Source organism: Chiroxiphia lanceolata, chromosome Z (genome assembly GCF_009829145.1).
Source record: "Chiroxiphia lanceolata isolate bChiLan1 chromosome Z, bChiLan1.pri, whole genome shotgun sequence".
Classification (NCBI taxonomy): domain Eukaryota; kingdom Metazoa; phylum Chordata; class Aves; order Passeriformes; family Pipridae; genus Chiroxiphia; species Chiroxiphia lanceolata.
Window position 1 is genome coordinate 67,578,180 of NC_045671.1, and position 25,042 is coordinate 67,603,221.

The window sequence follows — 25,042 nt, forward strand, 5'->3', positions numbered from 1 at the left end:
CTTAATCCTAATCTAGGCTGGAACAGTAGTGCAACAGGATCAAAGCATGGGTCACTTGAGTTCCCCATCCTGCTGCTCTGAGTGAAGGCTATAAGTATAGAGGAAGTTTAGAATGCTGCTTCCCAAAATGTTCTCCCAGCTTCCAACCATGCTGGTTCAGGAACTTCTTGAACAGAAAGTAGTTTTTTTATATTTAGCAGCCCTCTTTTTTCTTCTTGAGCTTCTCTATTCTTCCCTCCATGCCATGAAAATTCATAGGCAAGGACTTTCACAGGTTAGTTACTTGCTTTAAGAACAACCACGTTCTTCTGTTTCTTCAGAGTTTTCCTCAGATTAACTGTTTGAAATTTGCTTCCTCCTGAGGTCCTGCTTATCTCCTTTATTTAAAAAGACAGTGAAGAGTCTTTTCTCTCAGTCATTTCCAATTCTGAAGAGCTCCAGCAAAGTGTCTTTTTCACTAACTGAAAAGTTTCACTCCAAGTGAAAAGTTTTCACAGCCAGGCTGTCCCATACCTGTCATTCTTGATAACTTACTTTTGTGTCATCTCACTTACCTTGACAAGCTGCAGAGACCTTTCCCGTAGTGCAAAAGGAGTCTAAATTACACATTTATGTGAACATGCACCTATTCATGACAGATGCTGGCTGCATAAACACACACGAAAAAATGCACTGTGCTTCTCTTAGGTTACCACTTCAGGCTATTGTTGTTAGTGAAGAATGATAAACGTTTTCCATAGCTAGAAGATCTTTCTAAACTTTGATTAGAGTCTTTCTTTTGACTTAATTTAAAAGATGTTTACTTCCTATAGCTGAGAATATATTATCTTTAAATATTTTTTAAAATAATTTTTCCCAATCATAGAGTGAATGGTGAGCTCTCAGCTTTTCACAGGAAAAAAATGGGCAGCATCTTGGAGTTGCAGCCCATCTGTCTGCAAAAATGAGATTGAATCCAGTTGCAGGTGTGCTTGCAGATGAATCGAAAATAACAGTCCCTCCTCCTGATTCTTCTGGAGAGCATTTGTTGAACATCTAATGCTGAAAACCTGTCCTTTTGATATCCCTCCTTAGGCCTGCAGTTCTGGGTTGTAAATGGGGATCCTAAATATATTTCGATGGCTGTTGGAGGGACCAGTATTTGTTTCTCTTTGTAAAGCTTTTCCCTCCTTTCCTCTGCATATGTCTATGTGTATGACTACAGCATTACATGTCAGGAAGTACAGCAGCCAACACACTGGATTATGTTTTAAACAGCAAGCAAGCTGCAATCTTGAAGGGATTCCAACCATGCTGTCATATCAGCCTTGCTCCAGTGACCTTTGATTCCAGAGCTAGTACTAAGGGTACAAAAAAATTACCGTGAACTAGTTTCCTCACAGCAAATGATGTATTGTGCTTGTCAGCTGAGTTTCACTTTGGAAATGTGGCTTTACTGCATTGGTGACAGTGGAGTTAGCGCCAGTATCTTTTTGAAGTGTTAGCTCATCCAAGAAGCTTGAAGGCCCTGGGGTCTCAGCTTTCATGATGAAAGCTTTATATTTGGTCATTGAGCTCCCTTGAGTCTCAGGGCTTGTGGGCGTGGGGAATAGCAGTGATGTAATAGAACCATGGATGGCAGGTTTTTAGGGGACAGTGATTCCACACTGTATCATAGAAAGTAGGTATTAAAAAGCCTGTAATTTTCTCTCTTGTCCTGGAGTAGGGAGAGACAGCACTAGTAGTGTACAATAAACACTCTGACTCTGGATGCTGCTGACTTTTTGTAGATAGCCACCGTTGTGTTGAGATGCTCAGGAATTACTTTGCTCTCTCCTGGAAGTCTTGGGTGGCCAGTGGGCTCCCAGCTGGCTGGGAATGCCTTGGTTCAGCAGCACTGCTAACATGACCAAGAGACTGGAAAAGAGTGTGTTAGAGGCCCTACCTTGAATACCTCTTAGATTCATTAAAACGCATCACCTACTATTATGAGCACACATCTAGGTCAGATACAGGAGTGGCCACCAAAAATACTGTCCTGACATTTGACAAAGTATTGTCTCCTCTTACCTAATGCAAATACTGCAGTGCTTGGGCTCACAGCAAGGAGAGGTCAGTGTAGTTAACGTGCTGTGTGTGGATTCTCCCTGAGTCTAGAGGACAGGTGACAGAAAGACCAAGCTCAGAGCTGTGGAATTTTCCATTCGGAGTCAGCTATTGCCAAAGTCTCATGTTATCTTCCAGTTAGTCCATTCTTAAGTCTGCTTTACACTTTTTCTGGTTGCATTTTGGCAGTAATGACATAGTAAGTCGTATTTATATTCAGCATAGTCCCTAGGGGATGGACTGTGAAAAAAATGGAATAGGAGGATTTGCTAGTCATCTTTCCTCTAGGTAGTAGACCTCCTTGTGATGCTTCCATGACAGCATTAAGCTGCTTACAAACCACTGAACTATTGCACACTTGTGAAACAATTTGTTTGATAATGATTCAGGTGTGAATCTGTGAGTACAAGGGTCCAATGAAAAGACTGTGGCTGCATAGAATATCTATTTACCACACAAAGAAAAAAAATGCAGCTTTTTCACATGATATTGGCATCTCAGATTATGAAGTACTCTTTTTATACACCAAGTGAGTATGGTGGTCCTTTCTTCATGACTACGAGGCATACCCCTGCCCTTACCTTAAAATGCTTATAGAAGAGCAGGATGTAATCCCTGCTGATTGTGCTGGATTTGATCCTAGAGTATTTAGAACCATATGCTATACTCCCTGCCCAGGGCAAAACTATACCATAGTGTAGTGTCAAGTTTTTGGGTATGGCTCTCCCCTCAGAGTCATGGCTGTCCCCTATTTCAAACCCTGACATTTCTGTTGCTCAGATAAGGCAACGGATGTGGCTATGGCATGTAAAGACTTGTGGAGGACTGATTTGTACCCTGCTACTGTACCTTCCATTATGCAGGACAGCAAGAGGGACAAGGTGTGTCTGGAGAACAGACTTAGTAGACTTACAACAATAGACAGCAGTTCCTAAAAGGAAAAAAAAAAAAGTTTACTTGGGCTATAGTTGGTGCCTGAGCAATGCTGACCATAATTTGCAATAGTTCCACTAGAGCACAAGATAAGGCCATGTTCATACAAGTAATGAATGCAGGGTGAATGAGGCTGTGTTGCTTACATAGTAAACTTTTCACATGTAAATCAAGATGAATTCAAGGAGTCAGAGCAACAGTCTTACACAACAGCTTCATTGTCTTTTTCACTAGATAGGCGTTTGTAAAAATATTTTTTTGCTTTAGGACTGCATTTTTGTCTCTTTCACTTATGTAATATTTCTGTGAGTTGAGGTTAATATAGTTGGAAACCATTAAAAACCTGTTTTCCTCATCTTTCATCCCTAAATGAGGATGTAAAGTCTCAAATGAGGCAGCATTTTAAATTCTTCTATAGGAAAGTTTTCAAAAAACATTTTCTTCTGGTTCAAGAGTGTTTCATGCCCTTCAATTTTCTTTTGACTCTCCTGAAATAAAAAGTAAAAAGTACAGAAATTACATCAGTTATTTTTCTTGCTCAATTATCTCCTGATCCCTTGAGCTTTTCTGAGTAATTCTATACACTGAAGCAACTCCATACCATGCTGAAAAGTGCATGGATCAATAGAAGGCATGGCCTATATATTAAAAAGGGCGAGAGAAAGAGCTACTGATGGAAGACTGAAAATAGAACAAGCACATCTTGTTCAATCAAAGCTACAAGGTGACTTGCAAAAGGTCTTTGCTCCCTGAGCGTTCAACAGCACAGTGGGGCTTTTGTCTCCTGAAGTAAATTACCATAAAATTCTGCAAGAAAATTTACTTTCCTTCCTTTAAGAACATTTATACTGAGATCTGCATATTCAAATGGGACTGTGCATCTCTCACACATCTCTCAGTTATGGAAACTGAACAAGACACCAGGATATGAAAGAGACACTTAGAGTAAAGCTGAAGTACAAACTTCAGTAATGTCAGATAATGTCAGTGGCCTCGAATTTGTCAAAAAGTGATAAAGCCTACATTAGGAACTGTGTTACAAATCTGTTTTTGTCCATGTAATAAGAAAGACCAGCTTTTGTTTTGAGGTTGTTACCCACAGGGGTCTTGCAGGACCCGGAATCACGAACATTGGGGTGAAAGGGAAGGCTTATCTCCAGGGTAGGAACAAGTGCAACAGAAACGATACATGCATTGATTTGGGAATAGAAGATACTTCTTGGTTTTTTTCAGGTATTTGAAGGAAATGGACTTTCTTAGTCCTGAGAGATGGTTTTTCTGGATGTCAGATGAGATTTACTGCTCACTGTCTATGACGCAGATTTTTGTTGAGGTGCTTAAAGGTCTGAGTTGCAGACTGTGTAATGAGATTCTTGAAAAGTGTTTCCAGGCAGTGGAAAAAGTGTGAAGCCACTTTGGAAGAAGGGAAGATAATGATGGGGAGTTCAGAGTTGTGTTAATCAACACTAAAGGCTAAACCAGTGTGGTGTATCTGAAAAGAGACAATAGCCAATGGGCAAATATAGGAGTTGTGTTTACTGAGTAAGGGGGCTTATGGATTCAGATTCTGTCACTCATGTTCCATTCTGACACACAGATTCTACATGGTTGTGAAGGTAACTTCACAAACTGAAAGTTTATGGATACAGACTTCAAAGGACTTGCAGGTCAGACATTTCATACTGAATCTGCTTCTTTCCAGGATAAGGATTGTAAGGTTTCTAGGTGATGGACAATCACAGAATAACCAAACTATGATGGTTTTGAAAATAATCTCACACATCTTACCTAATTATCAGACTTGAAGTATGAACAGCAGTTCAGCAAACCTTTCCGATAAGTTAGACATTAAAAGAATTGTCTCTTGTTTTATTTTTTCTCTATTTTTAAAATATATTTTCAGCTTTCTGTTTGCATTTCCAGTCTCCTAGAATACAAAACAATGTAATACAATAATGACTGCTTTGCCATTGTGATTTTTCTTATTACTTTTTTACAAATAAATGCATGTGTCTTGGACTGAAAGTGACTTCAGTCATTTGCTTCTCATAGCAGAATTTTGACATCTCAGATCTCTTGAAAGCTTTGGACTTACAAGGGACCAACTGCTCTAGCACTGCTTCTTCAACTTTTGGATACTTTTTTAATTTTTGCAGCTTTCTGAAAATAATTCACTTACTGGACTACTAATTTTCAATGGAATAATTGAAAAAGCCAGGCAACCATTTTGCTGAGGTCCATACTAGCAACCAGACCCAAGGCCATTGGACAGGCAACAGCATTTAGAAAGCACTGGGCAGAATGTGCTAATTCTTCCATGATCTGATTCTGTCTACAGTTGCTATTAGCTCTAAATTACAGAAACAGAAAAGCACATCTATCCATTGCAGATCTGTTTCAGCAGATTTGGATACTCAGTGCTGCATTCTTAAGCTTGCCTGCTGGTAGCAAGCATGTTGTCAACTCATTTCAGGAAAGCCTTGTCCTAAAATTTCACTGTTGCTCCAGTGGAAAGGCTGTGAAGTCTACGGGGATGTGTGTGTATGTGGTGGGAGAGAAGGGAGACTGCGCTGTTTAACTTGTGTGTGAATCAAAGCCTGGGGGAAGTAGGAGATAAGAATTGTCTGGTAGCAGCTGCAGGGCTTCTTTGCCAGTAGAGCACAGCCTGATAGTAGCACCCTTGAGAGCCACAGTGGTGGGCAAGCCCAGGAATGCATGGCAGGGCATGGTCAGCCAAGTCATAGCTTCGGGAGGGATGCAGGCAGGACTGCCTTGTCAAGTGCCTTCAGAGGAGGGAATGGCCTGACTCTCTGCAGCACGTGACACAGAGACTCCTGGGTGAGAATTCACCCAGTGCACGTGCAGGGCTTTGAGGCACCTCTCATGTAAGCCAAAACCACACTCCTCTGCCACTGCTTCAGCCTTGCAGCCTTGAAGTCTTCATTTGCACCTCCATTCCAAAGACACTGCAAATTACACTGTGCCTGTTCTGCAGGGGTATGGGTTTGTACTTTCCAGGCATTGACAAAGAATCCTCAAATGATGTTATATGATGTCAAACCTGTTAATAAGCCTGTGGAGGTTATGACATGGATGATTTCAGAAGCAGTCATCTCAGAAGTGGTTGTATTTTTTTTTTTTTTTTTTAATTAAGGGAAGGTAATGGCTTTTGATATCTTCTGTTCCACATGTCCTGGAGGCAGACTTTGCCTTTTACTGTCTGAATTTTTTCTTCCAGATAGATTTGTCTCTTCCACCAGTGCTGCATCCTAGATGGAACTCCCACATGGAATTGAAATAATCCAAGCTGCAGAGAGAAGAGAGAGAGCTAGTCTGGCTAGCAGATACAATGTTTGTGTGTGAGTGAGAGTGTATATGTTATGTTTCTGTCTGTGGGTGTATGAAGAAACTGCTGAGAGCAAACCAAATTTAAAGAGTTTTTACTGGGTGTGGTGTATCTGTAATCACTGGTATTTCTTGACTATGGAAGTTCCATAGCTTCTCATGAAAACCCTGTCTCCCCTACTCACAACCTGCCTACTGACACTCAGGCTTGAGAAAACATGACAAGTCATTGACAGAAAATATGTTAAAATTTCTACCTTTCTTCATGTATAACTTGATTGTTTTCAGGAAGATGAGGTTTACAAGCACCTAATTTGAGTAAAAGTACATTCCAATGAGCATTTTTCTTTGTCTGGTATAGTACCATCCCATTGAAATCACTTTAGCTACCAAGAAGCACCCCAGCACAGGTGCTGCTGTTACCAAGCATCCACATTTCTTGAAGTACACTAAGAAAATAAGCGGAAGGGCTTCTGGTTTTTGTTTGGTATTAGGGTTTTTTTTTTTTAAATGAAAAAAAAAGTTTTCTTGCTTTTAGTACTATTTAACAAATTAATCTGGCTTTGGTGCTAGCATAATGTTTTGAAGATATCTGATAAGGAGTCACAGAGTAGTTTGTTGGAAGAGGCCTTTGAAAGATCATCTAGTCCACCTCCAGCCCAGATATAAGATGAGAAATTTGAGGCAGAAGTCCACATAGAGAGCAGCATTTAATGCCCCTCCATGGCAGCAGATACAGGTGACTTGCTTCCCACCAGAGGTAGAAGTCATGTTCTCCTGACTTCTTTGCTCTCACAGCTGTCTTTAGATAGGTTTGAGCCTGCTGCCAATTGAGAAACAATCATAAACACGTCACCAAAGTTACTGTTGTAGTGTCTTGTTCCAGTCTCTGTTAGCTTTTCTTTAAAACAATGGGGCGATTCCAATCAGCAGGATTGTCTGACAGGCTGATGTTTCTGGGCTTTCTGGGTAGACTTGTCATCCTTGTCAGCCATAAACCATGGGGAAGACTGTCATGTTCCAAGGCAACAGAGAAGGTCTGGAATGTGTCACTAGGATTAATTTAGGAAATCTGTTAGAGCAGCAGAAATTCGAACAGTTAGCAATTTATTATTCAGCTGTTCTCTGTGTGCTGAAGTGAATAATTTCTGTGAAGCAGGGAAGTGGGACTGGAACAATCATAAATTCCAGGCAAATAAATACTGTGGCAAGCAGATATGCTTTCATGTTCTTTTCTTCTGTTGGAACTACAAGCTGCATGTGACTAGTGCCAGGATGCTGCAGTGCAGTTGGGCTCACGTGAACAAGGACCTAGGTTTTCTTCTCCATCAGTAGATACCTGATATAATCAGGCCAGCAAGTCCAGAGGAAAATTCTCCTCTTAAATTAGGTGCTTTAACTTGGCCTGAAGAATCCTATCCCAAGCTCTGTGAGTAGCTGGAGTAGATCTCCATGGACTAGGAAGGGAACTTCTGCAGAGGTTATATATAGCTGCATCCTTGCTGGGTCATAGGGGTCAGGAGGACAAGACAAGCATTTGCCAGTCATTGTTTATCAGAACAGGAACTGCATTCACGTTACACAGGAAGTTGTTTCTGCTTGTGGGGTTGCATGGAGTGTTCCCCTGAAAATGGGACTACACTCTTCCAGTGTAGATCTGGCTCAAAAGTGCCTGCTTTATAATGCAGAAAGTGAAGATCAACAGAATTACTAAGAAGGAGGAATGGGAGTACATCTCAAAGGTGTATACAGCAGCTCTGGAGCACAGTCAGCAGCAGAACCTTCTGTTATCTGAATCACTGTTAATCCTGTTAATCTTGACCTGTCTCTTAATCCATTACTGAGTCGTAAAAAGCATCATCTAGTTTTTTAGGGAAAAGATTTGTATAACAGTTCAAAGAGCAGTTCACACGGTGAATGATTAGCTGTTTTTGTGTAGTCCATCTGATACATACTAATGCAATATGGCTGAAGGCAAGGCAGGGTGTTTTCATAACAAAGATTGCACACACTTTGCAGCACAAGTAGAAGACTTGGTGGCCTTCCAGGTATCTTGGACTAATAATGATTTCTCCAAAAGACTAGTCAGGTTTGCACTCTTCATCTGGCAGCTCAATCTGATGCGCCAGAATCACTCCCCACCACGTCCGCATAATTTTGATTTCTCTTCCTGTACAAGCTGCCTGTAACCAGTGGGGGCACAGCTGTTGGAATATTCTCTTAGTGCTGGGTGCTGAAGACTGGTGATTGCTTTTGCTTCCAGCTTTTTGCTTTTCCCTCCTGCTGCCTTGTAGCAGGATTTAACTGGCAGGTGTTAGGTGAAAGGAATCTCAGGAACATGCCTGCTGTGTGTCTTGGTCTCAGGGGCAAAGATGCCTCCTCCAGGCCCCTACTTACACAGCTACAGGATCTTGAGGACTCGTGACCTGGTACTCTTCTGCAGTGGACACAGGCATCAGAGTGGGATGGAGAAGGGAGAATGCTCCTTCAAGGTACCTGTTTATGCCTGTTTATACTTCATGCCTGCATAAAGTATGTGTGAGAGAAAACCTAACTTCTGCCTTTGGAGGGATCTGGGCCAGCAGGGTGATGAGCTGGGTTTGTCTGATGGTGTGACCCCAGCTCAAGGCACGTTTTTGGGGCAGGCTGATCCGGACACAGTGGCCCTGCTTACACAACCTTTGCATCATCAGATATTTGCAATTACAGGTGTGCTACTTAATTACGTATGCACACTGAAGTAAAGCTTTGTGTAAGAACACTGTCATATAAATTACGTTTGAAATACTGCAGAAAAATTCTGTTATTTGAGCCAGTTTTGTGGTTTCATCTTCAGTAAGACCTGGTCAGGTGAACTCACTACACTTCTGGAGAATCTATTTTCCATCAATGGGATTATTGCTTTTATGAGTGACTGAAGTAATAGCTTATCTTAAGGGCCTGTGTGTCTTCACACAGTGACGGAAGGGCTTCACTGATTTTTGAGTGTTGTAGAATGATGGGGAAACCGACCTCATACAGAATGTGAGTGGTGTTTATTGTGTGGAACTGAAACTAGGTTTTTCTCTGCCACAAAGCCTTACCCACCTCAGGTCAGAGATAGCCCGATAACCTTCCCCCAGCTTCTGTCTTTGCACATATGTATTATACATTTGTCTCAATCATCTCATCGTGTACCACCATCTTGTAGTTCTCAACATGAAAAGGTGTCATCTTATGATTTTAATAGCTATTTGGCATAAAGTGCACTTACGTATTGGAATATAATTGTTCATGCTCCTTCTAGGCTTCATGAAAGGTCACAGAGCAGAAAGAGAATGAATGAAGGTCCATCAGGGAATGTTAATGATTTCAGCTGGGAAGTGTGCTTTTTTTTTTTTTTTTTAACAGCAGAGAAGGCTTGCAAGCTAATGAATGAATTGAACATTTCACAGCTCAGAGATATTAACTGTACTAAATCAAATGTGCGTGGCGTAGTGAGAGATAAGAACACTGACTCTGATGCATATAAATGAGATAGAACTGACAGGCCATCAAGAGTGTTTGACATCTTTCAGAAACTGATTATAAAATGCGGTACCTGCTTCAACCTGGAAAAAAACACCTATAGGGTCATTCTCAATATTAGCCCAGTGGTGGTTTCTAGTTTGTCATGAAATGGAAGTTGAGATCTCCTCAGTACATGACTGGTTTGGGTAAACCTCTCACTGCTTCCTCTGAAACCTGTAATTGAGAGTGGGAACTTCTGCAACATCCTCTGAGGTCTGTGCATACACATACACAAGCATTTTGAAAGACAGGTATGGGGTGCTATGTTTTTACAATGAGATTTGTGCAAAGGAAATTCTTTTGATTTCACTTGATTACCTTACCTGAAGCAACAATGTGTGCAAATTTCCATCATCCCTTGCTTAATTGAGAATGCCTAAGTTATATCTTTTTCTCTATAAGTCATCCTTAGAAATTCTAATACTGTAACTTTTGCAACTTTGCCCGCCCTGTTTAGAAGATATATTTTTTTTTAACAAGTAACAAAGTCAACACTGCTCCTGCAAGTTAATTCTGTGAGTTTATGTTTTCTCTGTGAAAGCTGGATTGGTGTCAGTCAGCTATTGAAGGGTTAGATCGTAGCTGGTGGTGCTCCTGCAACAGAGGTCAGGCAGTTTAAGAATTTACTTTTCTTCAGTTCAGATGCAGGATCTGTTTAAGTATGTGCTCTTCACCATTTTTCTTGCAAAATTCACTTCAGTCTCTTTCAGATACCATTTAAACCACTTACTTGAGAGGTCTCACAGGGTCACACGGTATATGAGGTTGGCAGTCATCTACAGGGGTTATCTAGTCCAATCTCATTCTCAAGCAGAGTTACCTACAGCAGGTTGCTCAGGGCTGTGACCTATGAAGTTTTAAATATTTCTACAGATGGAGACTCCACAGACACTTTCTTCAACTCAATTTGCCTTTTCTTATTTTTTAGTTGTATTCCTTGTGTTTCAGTTTGCACGTATGATCCTTTCTGTCACTGGGCACCAGTGAGAAGAGGCTGACTCCCTCTTTATTCATTCCCTTTCGTTGGGTGTTTGTGCATACTGCTGAGACCTCCACTGAACCATCTCTTCTCCAGCTTAAGCAGTCCCAGCTCTCTCAGACTCTCCTTATACCCAAGATCCTTGAGTCTCCTCTTCAGGGCTGTCTCACTTCTTTGGTCTCTCACTCCAATAGTCCATCTCACTTGTATCTTGAAGTCCAGAACTGGACACATCACTCCAAATTTGGTCTTACCAAGGCTGAGTAGGTGGGAAGGATCCTTCAACCTTCTGACAACAGTGCTCCTACTGCAGCCCAGAAGGCTGTTGACCCTCTCTGTTGCAAGGACACATTGTGGGCTCATGGTCAGCTTGTTGTCCACCAGGACCCCAAGGCCTTTATTGTAAAACTGCTTTCCAGACAGGTGACCTGCTTTTCAGCTATTTCACTGGGAAATGTCTCCCACATGTACCCGACAAACTGTATTACTGTTTTTCAGATGGCTGGTGACAACTTAAACCAGCAAAACTCACATGAAACCGTATGTTGTAACACCCAGCCAGCAACCATGCAGCTGCTTGCTCACTCCCCCACCAGCTAGAAAATGTGTGGGTTGAGATAAAGGCAGTTTAATAAGGAAAGCAAAAGCCATACATTCAAGCAAAGCAAAACAAGGAATTAATTCACTGCTTCCCATGGGCCAGCAGGTGTTCAGCCATCTCCAGGAGAGCAGGGCCCCATGGTTACTTGGAAAGACAAATACCATCACTCCAAACATCCTGCCCCACCTTCCTCCTTCTTCCCCCCACTTTATATACTGAGCATGATGTCATATGGTCTGGAATATCCCTTTGGTCAGCTGGGGTCAGCTGTCCCAGCTGTGTCTCCTCCCAGTTTCTAATTCACCCCCAGCCTCCTTGCCAGTGTGTCACTATGAAAAGCAGAAAAGGCCTTGTCTCTGTATAGGCACTGCTCAGCAGTAATAAAAATTATTTCATCAACACTGTGTTCAGCACATATCCAAAACACCGCCTGTTACTAGTCACTGTGAAGAAAATTAACTCTACCTCAGCCAAACCAGCCCATTCATATCTGAGTACCCTCACAGTATTTGGTTTAACACCTGATTGTCTAGCTATTTAGCCCATATGGGTCAAGGACAGGACTATTACTTTGAAATAACTGCCGTGCCACTTGTCTTCTAAACACGCCACCTCTGGGATGCTTTCCCTTATGGAAGTTTTTTATCCTTTGTGGACAGGGCTGTTTATTGTAGCCAGAACGGTGACAGCACGTGTTGTCCTGGAGCTTTAGCCATTTCTGGTTTCTTCCTGTAGCCTTGTCTAGAGATGTTAAAAATAATGTTGATTGAAACTCCTCACTGACTAGTGGTTACTGTGGCGGTCTCTATTTTCTCTTTATGTCAAGGTAGACGTCGTGGCTGGGATGTGAAAGAAGACAAAAAGACCTAGGCTTATCATATGAACAGATTCAGTGTGTGTGTCCTTCCCCTCTGTTTCCCTGAAAGCTTCAAAAGTAGGCTTGAGGACAGAACAACTGCTCTTTCCTTCTGCTTGTGCCTGTAACAGCAGCACCTCAGTTGAATGTAGATCAGTTCTCTCGAGCATTCAGTGCTGAGCTGCTAAGAACAGAAGATGATATCCAGAGAATGTTTACAACAAAGTGTGAAGTTTAGGATGAAGAACAAATGAGATGGAAAAAAAGCTTTTCTTCACTAGAAGTTACAAGAGACCTTAGTTGAAATGTAGTGTAACATTTTTGTTCTCATAGTACACTTCTTTACAATCAGTTAACAGTGATACCACAGTGCAGCATTTTGCACATTTACGAAGTGACTTTGAAATCAGAGGTGAATTAAGAGAGCCTGTGAGGATCCTGAAACTGCATTCTTCTTGTTCTCAGTGTCCTGTGTGCTGAATAACTGCAAAATCAATGCTAAAGTATTTAAAATCTTCTTCTTGCCTAAGAGATAAAAGGAAGTTATGCAATTTTGTTTCTTACATGATGAGCTGAGCTGACATTATAACTTAATGATAGCCTAGAATTAGTGCTTAGAGGGAAAAAATAGTCTCTTTCTGCTGCTGAATTCTGTTTCCTAAGTAACTAGTGTATTGTACTGTCTGAGAAGCTCTAGGTAGAGAGAAGCTAAAAAGAGATAAACTTGATAGATTATTGCACCCAAATCAGTTCCACTGATCATCAGTGGAAAAAATCTGTTCAAGGAGGTCCAGAAATTAACAGTGTTAGTGGCACTGGTGATCAATGATGTATACACAGTAAGGCTGCTTAGAGAGATTCCTGCAGTAGGAATGTGTGACCCAACTAGGCTGCATTTGCATTGCATTTGCTATGAAATTTTATCTTTCTTGCAATTTCAGTTAGCCTTCCTTGCGTTACAGGAAAGAAATCACCAGATGGTCTGAGTAAATTTACCCTCCATATACAAGAGTTCCTGTACTGCTCTGACCTTGCAAAGAAGGATGCAAAATTTTAGTAGAGGAACATTGATAGTAGATAGGGACCGTGAGTATGCCAGGTGGGGTTTGTTTGGGGTCCCTGGGTGTCTTTCTGTTTTTAGTGACAGATTTCCCAACAGTGGAAGTGTCAACAGGCTTGTGGTTCAGCTAGCTGAATGGAGACAGTCATGTTTGCTGTTGTTATTATTTCTCACCTGACAAAAAAACCCCTGTGTATAACACCCCGATCTTGTGAGGCTTAGAATTCAGTTTCCCCATGCTTCTCTGTGGGAGATGTAAAGGGGACATTTCTCTGTCACATTTTGGGGGGTTGGAGGGTTGTTTTTGATTCAGGGTTGCTTTCAGTTTAGAGCTCTGGGAAAACATCTGACCTGGAAAAGAAATGTGGAGAGAAAAAGGAATTGCTTACCTCTTACAAAGTTCTTTGGTGTTTATTAGAGGCAATAGTTAATCTGATAACTACCATAACTCAGTTGTTTAGAGCCTGGTGCTAATAACACTAAAGTTACGGGTTCAATCCCTGTATGGGCCACTGACTTAAGAGCTGGACTGAATGATGATCACCTTGTGGGTCCCTTCCAACTCAGAATACTTCTGTGATTCTGTGATCACTGGGGCAATTCAGGAGGAATCATTCTGACAGGCTGCAGATGTTTCTGCCTTTAAGGACCAAGGTTTTGGCATCATTATCCGGAGAACTGATGTGGAAAGCAAAAACAAACACAGTCCTCCAAACAGAGTTGACACACCAAAGAGGTAATTTATAGGGGAGACATAAGGGGTTGTGAAAACCTGTGATAATGCAAACCAACAATTATTTGGAAGGACTTTGATGGTGTCTCCTTCCAGCCTAAGCCTTTGTAAGACGAGAGATGATAAATATGGATACAGGTATGTGCCTGTGACTGTGCGTTACAACAAGGCTGTCTGAGATTAATTCAGTTAAGTCTCAGCCAGCAGCGAGCCAATCTGGAGGTGTCCTGACTCAGCAAATAAGGACTGCAACTAACCAGCCAACTCCAGCGTTTTTCCAGGGTGAAGAAGACTATTTTAGTAAATGATGTGAAGTGTTTTCCTGCTCCAGGCAAGGTACAAGGCAGCTTCCAAAGGACATGTGTCTTTACTTCATCCATGTAACCAGGCTTGATCCTGCTGCAACCCCTCTGGTGCTCTGATGATGCAGTATCACAGTACATGCTTTCCCCTTTCCCCAGCATCCACTTTCCTGCCCAGCTGAATGATTGACAGCGATTTGCTAATAGAAGTGTCTCTGAAATACAGGGTGAATGGGTTTATGCAGCCCTGTAGGGACAGGAGGGCATGCAGGAAGTCTGTGCATGCAGGAATGACTGTGCAAGGGCTTTGTACAACAGCAAAAAGCTGTCTCAGGAACACACAGAGATTGAAAATTTGGGACCAATGTGTATTCAGGGCTAGAAAAAGGACAAGGCAGAGCCAGGATCTTACTTACATACTAAGCATTACAGGTGATGGTGTCCAAGGGCAGATAAGAGACAAGCAGAGATGCTGTTTCTTTCTGATACACGGTAAGAGCCTAGAATTCGTCAACAACTCTGAATGTTTGTTAGTGCTGTGTGGTCCTACTTGCCATGGGGTGTGTAATTTCTGACAACCATTAAGGCTGTGATTACTCATCCCTGCAATCAAGATTTCAAATTCCTTTCCTAGCCCTGGTGTCATTTCATTCTGGAGGTATTACCTGCCTATTACATTAAAGACCCTTCAAAATCAATCTTCAGCCACTTGACTGAACTGATGAAGTGAAAACATTGTGTAGGCAGCTTGTCCCCTTCAGGACTGCAAACCAACTATGCTGCCATCATGCAAGTCTACAGATGTAGTCTCTTCCTTTTGCTGCCGTGCTTCTCTTGCCAGTGCTGGGTAACTCATCTGGTCAGGCTGAGTGCTTTGCCCACCTCCTACCTCCGGGGCAGAGTGTGCTGCCTCCTCAGTGAAAGGTGAAACCTTTCCAGATGCAGAGCGAGTGAAAGATGGTCCTGAGTGTGGGGAAGGAGAAAGCTGGCATCATGGTGGTTTTCACTGCTTTCTAACAAGGCTTATTTTCTTTTGTGCTTTCTCCAGGGGCTACCAAAGACATGGGGAAGATGCTGGGTGGAGATGAGGAGAAAGACCCAGATGCTGCCAAGAAAGAAGAGGAACGACAGGAAGCCCTCAGGCAACAAGAGGAAGAGAGGAAAGCCAAATATGCCAAGATGGAGGCTGAAAGAGAAGTTATGAGACAAGGGATTCGAGACAAGGTAGGTGTCTGGCTTTCAGCATACACTGGTCAAATCAATGCCCAGTGGAGAACAGCTGTTTTCAGATGATTTATGACTAGTTCCCTGAACACCTGAATAGAGCCAGGTAATTACTTTGCCACACTGAACTTTCTAATCTTGTGCACTATTCCTTATGCCTGCACTGGGCCAAACTTCCAACCCAATCCTCATGATGGAAACCCGAGTAGGGATGAATTTCTCTGGTGGCATAGTGAATCTTGGAAAGAGTTACTGAGAATAGTTCTGCAAATAAGGAATTTGGGATTATGCTTCTAAGAAAAGAAAGGACTTGGAGGAAATTGTCTACCTGTGACTCTGCCAGAGAAAGGTTTGTTTAGAGCCTGGTACTAATAAATAATATGATTATTTAAAGGAGAGTGCTAGTTACAAGACAGAGAGATGCAGAAGCTCTACCTGGTCAAAATTTGTTGTTTTATAATCAGAGAACCATAGAATGGTTTGAGTTGGAAGGAATTTTAAAGATCACCTAGTTCCAAGCCCTCTGCCATTGGCAGGGATGCCGTTCACTAGATCAGGTTGCTCAGGACCCCATCCGACCTGACCTTGAACACTTCCAGAGATGGGGCATCCACAGCTTCCCTGGGCAACCTGTTCCAGTGCCTCACTGACCTCTGAAGAAAGAGCTTCTTCCTAATACCTAGTCTAAACCCATCCTCTTTCAGTTTAAAACCATTGCCCTTGTCCTGTCACTACGTGCCTGTATAAAAATTTCCTCCCTTTTTATAAATCCCCTTAAGGTACTGAAGTTTGCAATGAGGTTTCCCCAGAGCCTTCTCTTCTGCAGGGTGAACAACCCCAGCAATAATGTATTTAATGACTATATATCTAGAGAGTTTAGTATACTGATATAAGCATATCAATGTGTGCATCATATGTTTAATATATGTTTATAGGTGGAACTGGTTCTAAACAATTACATGCGTCAGGAGGGTGAAAGAAAAAGTAATGAATTTCTGAGTTGCAGGCAAATGAGCTAATGCCCTGTTTCCACTGGTCACTATCTCTTCTGCCAGACCATTGAAGTGTTCCTAGAGGTAGATGGGAGTTGCATTTTTCTTACTGCTGGGCAAACTGCTGTACAAGCATTTAAAAAGTCTGAGATGCACATTGTTATAATTTCAAGGTGATCACATTCATGAGTAGGATGTAGCCCGAGCTTGAGTCAAGCATCCAGCCAGTGGGTATTTCCCTGTGATGCTGGCAGCTATCTAGACTTTGCCGAATTGCCTGAGTACTGGGTGGCAAAGTCTCTTGGAAATGCCTTGAATCCTTGAGCAATATGGCAAGGAGTTGGGTCTGCAGAGAGAGAGAACAAGAATACTTGGAGGAACATTGTCTGGCCTCAGTCAAGGCTCTGGACTGCAGCTTTTCTAATGGTGTGGTGGACTACCTTTGAGATTAGCATCAGAAGGTCCTGCTTTGGGCAGGACACCAGTATTGTGAAAACAGAGGGGCTTGGTTTCCTATGGTTTTCTTTCTCCTGTGAGTGATCCAGGTAGCATGCATTTGAAAAATGATGGTGTTTTTCTGCAGAATCAGAAAAGATGAATAAGGCTGTAGAAAGGAGCTGTATTTTTCTTTTTCTTTTTTTTTTTTTTATGTTTGAGAATTCATGAAAGAGACATTACTGCATCCTGACAAAGAGATGGATTTGATTATATCCAAGGCTCTGTCTTCAAGTACTGTTGATTGGTGGTTGGAAATACAAAACAAATGTTGAAAGAATCAAAGAAATAGCTGGATTATTTCCTTCATTACTTGATTATTTAGAAATTACCTTAATTTCTTTGCCAACTCCAGTGAAAGCAAAAATGTATAAAAGGAGAAAACTGAAACAGAAGTTTTGTCTAGTATGTATACATACACAAGTTGTTTTGAACAGGTATGGATTAAATCCAGGACACTTGAAGTTTTAGACAGCTCCATGATGATATTTCCTCATTTCTCACAAGAAAGAGTGAGAAATGAGCAATTAAGTCGAGTGAATGAGTAGGAACAGATTATTTACACAGAATACAGGATTGAAAGTGCATGTCCTAGGTCATGAACCCACAGTCACAAAGTTAGTCCTTTAGTGCAGCTGCAGGATGTTGGGGAAACAAGCCATGAAATCGCATGTTCATCAATTAGTTAATAACATTCTGGGTGAGGCTGACAGAAGGGACAAACTGATGATGTTTGTTGGTTTTGCCTTGGCTTTCCAACAAATGTGATGAATGCACTCTCTTGTTTAGGGCTTCAGGAAATGTGGGAACTATGGCAAGCTTGAAAGGAATAATGACAAATGCCACAGCTTGTGTTAACTTCTGGTTTTAAATCCAGTCTGTTAAATTGAGAGGCATATGCCCTTAGCCCAGCATGGCAGCTGGGCACAGAAATGACTTAGGGAAAGAATAGTATGAATTATGCAGAAATCAGATATTTTTTTCAGTAAAAAATATGCTGCACTCTCATTTGGAAATTAATTTTTAAGAATGATATTTGGACATGACATTTTGAAATAACTAGACTACCAGTTGTCTAAGCTTCTACCCAGTGTAGTCCGGCACCTGATAGTGAAAATGGACTGAAAGAATGTAAAGAACATAACCAGGGTACACTCCAGCTTCCCCCTACCCCAAGAGATGTGTATGTAGCTTGCCTTCTGATCTGATCTGTTCTTGGTCTTAACATTAATGCCTCACAGATCTTCTGAGCCCTATTATAGCTGTCCCTGGGAAGAGGTGCCACACTTGACCAACACAGGCAAGAGTGGCAAGAGGCCTTCAGTGCCCCTGTGTCTGGTAGATGAGGCTCTGGATAGCTAATATCTCTGTTACCTTGCTAATACCAAGCACTATCAGCTTGCCATGCTGCAGCAGCTCTTGTTTCCACGGCTCTTGGGTGGAATATGGCCTTCTATAAACAGATGAGCTTGTTTGTGTCTGTGTACACCTGCATACCTCAGCTAATTATTTTCTTCATGTAATAATCTGTACTTACTTATTTACATAATTAATTATTTCCACCACTGTTGCAGAACCTAGTCCCAAGGAAACCCTAGTCCATGCTTTGTTATTAACACTCTACCTGTCTTGGCTGTTAATGAGATAGTGTCCATAGGCTGGCTTCCTGAAAACCTCGCACATGTTTAGGCAGTCAGCATTGCTGAACCCATGCTGAAAAGTAGCAAGAGGTCTGGGCTATCCTCACAATGATGGGTTTAAACCAAAAAGGATGTAAGCGTGGTCCTCTGTCCAGATGTCTTGACTTCAAGACAGAATTTAGGTTTGAATTTAGTCCATGCTTGAGATGGAGCATGAACTTCTTCAGTAGTTCAGTTCTCAGAGTAAAAGGGGGAAGTGTCTCTGGCCCATCGTGTCTTTGACCACCCTTATGTGCTGGTCATGTGCTATACAGCACATGGTTTTGGTTTATGTGCTACAAAGCAGAAAATTAGTTATATTAGTAAGGATTCTTGTGCTTATATTATTAAGGATTCATGTTCTATATGAAGCAGAAGTTTAGTTATATTGACAGAAATTCCCATCCTTCAACTGAAGCATGAAATCTGCATGAAAAGTATGGAAAGGTGTCAAATGGAAAATTCTAAAAATGCTGGAAAAATTAAGGTTGTCTCTACGGTTGTAATTGACTTTGTTGGATGCTGTGTAAAGATTGTGGCACAGTGCATGATCATATGTTTATGCTTCTAGGAACCTCAGCTCTCCCATTGCAGAAGACAAAGTCAATTGTTTTCTTAATAAGCAGATGCTTAGTATTTCATCTCTGTCATGCCTTACAGTGTGTGTTTTCAAGCTCATATACTATATAGTGTTGAAATTCTGAGGGAAATATAATGAATTTCCTCATTTGGGAGTTTAATTCTCTGTTGCTATTATTTTTATGCATTCACTAACATAGTTGAGTTTATCCCAAGCATGGATTCCTCTGAGATTTATCAGGGTGAGGGATAGAGTTTTGTTTAGTGTTTTGTGTTTCCAAGGTATAAAAGCAGAAGGATCATTATGTGAATAAAGCTTTGATGGCAGGAGAACGTTAACAACTTATTGCATCAGTGATCCTCAGTGACACACTAAGAAATGCTCAGGACTTCTTGTCCTTTTGCATGCAATAGGGAATGGTGAAATCTGGGTTTAGTGTTTGTTCCTGCAGGCAGCATATCACACAGCAGGAAAATGTGCAGTCCTTGTTCTGTTTAAGTGTACGTCCTTCTGTCTCTGGATGTGAGCCACTAATTCTTCCTATTTTTCATATTGTGCCATTAAATGCTCTAAGTGATTAGGCAGTAAGATTCTCTGCAGTATTTGGAGTTGTCTGTAGAATTATAGAATATTTTGGATTGGAAGGGGCCTTAAAGATCATCCAGTTCCAACTGTCCCTGCCATGGACAGGGACACCTTCTGCTAGATCAGATTGCTCAAAGCCCCATCCAGTCTGGACCTGAATACTGCCAAGGATGTGGCATCCACACCTTCTATGGGCAGCCTGCTCCAGTGCCTCAACACCCTCACAGTAAAGAATTTCTACCTGATATCTAATCTAAACCTGCTCTCTTTCCATTTAAAGACATTCCCCGTTGTCCTGTCAGTCTAGGCCCTTGTAAATATTTTGTAGCCCCTTTAGGTACTGGAAGGCTGCTCTAAGTCTCCCTGGAGCCTTCTCTTCTCCAGGCTGAAGAACCCCAAACCTCTCAGCCTGTTTTCGTAGGAGAGGTGCTTCAGCACTCATTTCATCCTTGTGACCCTCCTCTGGACTCGCTCCAACAGGTCAATGTCCTTCTCATGTTGGAGTCCCCAGAGCTGAACATAGTACACTGTGTCCCAGAAAACCATGAAAAATATTCAGTTCTTTGTGGATATTTAAGACTTGTGATTTTCTGGTCTTCCATGCCTTAAGGTGGATGGTATTGGAATTTGCTTCTAAGAAAGTAAGAACATTTGGGTTGCTGGCAACAGGAGCAGTCCTAAGCTAATGTCTTTATCTTCCCCAGTGGGAAAATGTTCTCATAATGAGCCTTTTTTTTAAAAATCTGATTGCTGAACTTCCTTTTAGAACTAAACTGCTCAGACTAAAATGCAGTCAGGATTTATAGCTGCAGCCCTAGATTCTTATGTGAGATAATCAGCATGCAACATAATATAATTATTTAATTTTAATATTTCATTTGCATATTTCCTTATGTAACTGGTGCATAGCTGTTAAAATCCTGTCGTAGGGCAGGAGAGATAGCAAAATGTGAATTGGCTGTGTTCCTCAGCAATATCAGACCTTTGAAACTAAACTCCAAGCTTAGGTTTGGTAAAACTTTGTTGCTATAGGATAGCTTCCCACTGTTAGCTAAACATTCTTGTTTCATTCTTGTATACCTTCAGATGCAGATATTGCCAAGGGCTTTAAAAATCCCTGTACAATGGATTGAAATTTCACTGACTGAAAATACAATTTTGATGGTGCAGTTTTTCCTCATGAGGAAGAAATATATAGTACACTTTTCATTGGAGACTATCGACAGCTGAAAAAAAGTGCTGAAATTGTATTATTTGCATGCCACAATGTGAAAGATCTCAAAGAAAATGTTTTCCTCAGCAATGAATCATGTTCTCTAATTCAAAAGATAAAATTCATGTCTCAATGAACACAAAGATTCTGTCTGATCTCTTCCAATTTAAATAATTGATATTAAACCAGTGATGTGAGTTTTTATCCAGCACTTGTGATCTAATGAAGATGTGGCTACTGTTCAGTGTGGGAACCTTAAAATAGATTTTCAGAGATCTATATATATTGCACAGATGGAGAGGTATCATTAACTGGACTCTTCTGCTTCTACAGTAGATTTTTATAATTCAGGATAAAAAAACAAAGAAAAAATATTCTGCTTAGTTTAGTTCAGTGCAGATTCTATTTGCAGTATAGACAGAAATGTTTACAACTGGGTCACAGGCCCTCTAGCTATGAGAAAGAAAAAGACTTGGCTATGACACTACCAGTGTGATGATTTTCAAGACAGGGATTACATTGTGCCTTCCATGAAGTGGAATGGATGAGTGGAACAGTCATAATGGCACCAATGATGAAAACTGAAAAGAATTGCACTCTTTGCAGAAATTAAATCATGGGCTGTTCTGGGTGAGGAAGTTTGCAAGGGCAGCATCCTGTGATGTTCTGGCCACATTTGATTCATTGGTTATTGAAGACGGTAGAAGGTGCGGGAAGCCTAGGCAGATTCAAAAGAAAGAAACACATCTGCAGGGTGATTGAAGGACATTGTAACCCCATTTCATATTGGTATTTGGAGGGTTCCAAGGGGATACAGTGATTTGACCTGGACTAGACTTTTGACCTTCTGCCAGAGCTTGTCCCCCTACCAGTTGTATGTAAAAGTGTCCTGTCTGGTCTGTGTTGCCTCTCAGCCAGATTCTTGAGTTTCTGTTATCAGTTTTCTCCGTAGCTTAGAGTACAGATCTTTAGCATCAAACTTCTTCCCAAACTACAGCCCTTTGCAATTTTACTAAGTCACCCACTTCCCTACCACTTTCAACCTTTGGAAATTCCAGACAAGATTTAATTTTCTGCTTTGTATCTCCAAAGTCCCCTTGTGTGGAAGGCAGTTGCTATCTTTTGTGAAAGGGTGAACAAACTGGTCTCCAGGAAGCACAACCAGAAAGCGAAAGGTTAATAAAGTTATCTGGGTATGTCTAAGTTCAGCAGTCTTTCTTACAAGTTGAGAGAGAATGATGCTTTCCCAGATGTGCTTTTTAGCACAGAACAGGGATTGATGTTCCTGGTAAGGACCTCCAAGCCGTTATTAAAGGTGGTCATCTTCAGAGTGATTGTAGAGACTCTGTTCCTACATAATTTAGTAGTTCTGTCTTTATATTCCCTTGGAAGTCCCAGGATATGCAACATGTCTTGGCCTGTGTGAATCCAACCACCTATATCTACACAATTCTCTAGGTGGTCTGAACGAAACTGTGAGCCAGGCCTTATCTCTTGGCATTAAACTAACAGAACTTCCCCGATGAGAAAAGCTGTGTGCATTCCTTCCTGCGCTGTAACCTTAGGCCTTTTATTTTGATTCATAAAAGGAAAGCACCTTCAGCAAACCATTGGAACTTGGAAGTAAACTGGCAGTGTGCTTCCATAATAGTTAGAGGTTCCATTATTTAGCAGAACCCAGAAGGTGCTGATTCCTCCACTAGTTCCTTTGGGGCTCATTAGTCTGCTTCTTTGTGCAGCTCTGCCTTGCTCTAACTTGGTTTCTGTGTTTCACGCTAGTCCAAATCTATACCAGTAGATGTCACTTTGGATACTTGCTAACGAGATCCCACTGGGTGATGCTTCTGAAGTTACTGAAATGTGTCTTGAAATACAGCCGTTTTTCACTGACTAGGGTGTCCTGTACAGTCGTTCAGATGAAATCCTCACTTAAATTTTGTTTTACTGACCTAACTGGCAAAACCCACGCGCGTTGCTGAGAGGGTCTGCCCATTCAGGATTGGGTGCAAAATAAACCCAAGCAGATGACATACAGTTATTACTGCTGCAATTTAACTAGGGAAGGTATCTGAATAGTGTCTCAAGCCATCCTTGATGTGACTCATTGGAACTCCACACATTTGGCTCATGTACTTGAAGCGACACCAAATATGGATCTCAACTTTTACAAGTTTATTTCCAGTACTATTGCAACTGTGCATTTACCTCTGAAATACCATTTAGCACTGTTTCTGCCTTTTTGATGCCTCTTTGTGATTGTAAGCGTGGCTGAATGATGATCTTGTTCACATCAGCTGGCACGACCAAGCTACACAGGGAGAAGGGCTTTTTCTCAAGAGATCTCTAAAATGTAATTTTTGATGACTGGTATTTAGTTTAATTATTTATATTAGATATTTTACACATTAATTAGATAGATTCTATAATGTGCAATATAATAAATACTATATTAATTATATAATTTAATTAATAATGTGGTTATTATTAATTTTTACTTAACATTACTCTGAGTGATTTACAGGTGGAGAAATTGAGTGGCTTACCCAAAATCATGCAGTGTTTGAGTAGGGAATCAATTTCCTGAGCTGGAGGCTTAGGGATATAGTCTACCCCTTTTATAAATGGGGTTTCTTCTCTACCTGAAAACCAGGACACCTCCACAGACAAGCAGATCATGACAGACAGAAGTTAAGGACTTAGAAATGGAGGCCATCCCAGAGTCTTTATGACCCATGACCCCATTGTCACTGGTCTCTAGAAGTGGTTACCGTGCCCACACCTGCCCACTTGGAATTTCTTTAGCCACTAGAGCTAAGGCTACACAGAATCATTTCTTGGCTAAATCACAACATAGGATAACATCAAGAAGCAGAGCTGCTCTGCTGCTTTGGGGAATAAAATATTGTTTCCTTGATGGAAAAAAAACTTAGTCAGGATGGTATAAAATTTGGCTAAGTGGCTGGAGGGGCTCTGAGCTTTCTTCCAACACAGCCAGTCCAAATCTTTTGGTTCATCTTATCTTTAAAAGTAGACACTCTGTCCTTTGAATCTTTCTGGATCATGCTACTTGTGTCAGCCTCAAAATGCAGACAATTTTGTGAGAGTAATTTTATTAATACCGTTGCCTCTAATAAGTACAGCTACAGCATTTTTTTCATGGAACTTTTTTTCCTTGCTTATAAATCAGATGCAAGGGGGAGGGCTTGTACCATTGTTGATTCTTTTTTAAGTCAAGCTTATTCAAGGACTATGCAGGTCACCAAACAGGATTTAAAGGTCTATTCCATTTTTGCTGCAGCCAAAGAGCTCCCATTACTGCTTAAAATCAGGGAATAGCTACATTATGTCTCTTCTATTGGCAGTTTGTTATCTGAGTCTTGAACGATCATATAACTCACCAGGAATTAATGAGACCGGTGGAATTATGCCTGCTTAAGAATGCAGCCTGATGCCTCCATGGCTCAGCTAATGGAGGTATCATTCTTTTCCTATGAAAGTCATCAGAGGCAGGCTCAGCCTTTGAAATGCTGCTGCTTCCTTAGAGCAAGCTGTGACTTTGTGCTGGCCTCACCATGAAGTTCTGCATCTGTTCTGGCATTGCTTTCAGTTTCATCAGCCTGGGATTTAAGATTGTCAGAGAGAGTTAGTCACCTCATGCCTGAAAGAAGGGCTCATATAAGGCCGGATCTGAGTTCATGCATGGGACAAGGTGGTAAAGTTTAAAGCATGCTTTGCTTGTCCTAGTTGTGTAGCCTTTGCCTGCTGTGTGTCTTCATTTCCCTTAGATGCTTACTGCTTATGGTTAAGCGGGGAAAAGAAAGGATGGTTTGC

The 25,042-nt window shown here is 41.3% G+C and overlaps 1 protein-coding gene across 1 annotated transcript in view; it reads left to right on the plus strand.

The window, feature by feature from the left end:
- Nucleotides 1-25,042, plus strand: part of CPLX1 (complexin 1) — a 109,142-nt gene that overhangs the window by 50,720 nt on the left and 33,380 nt on the right. The window contains exon 3 of the mRNA XM_032676048.1: nucleotides 15,492-15,667. Coding sequence (XP_032531939.1) covers nucleotides 15,492-15,667 — 176 coding nt within the window. The remainder of the gene's footprint in view (nucleotides 1-15,491; nucleotides 15,668-25,042) is intronic.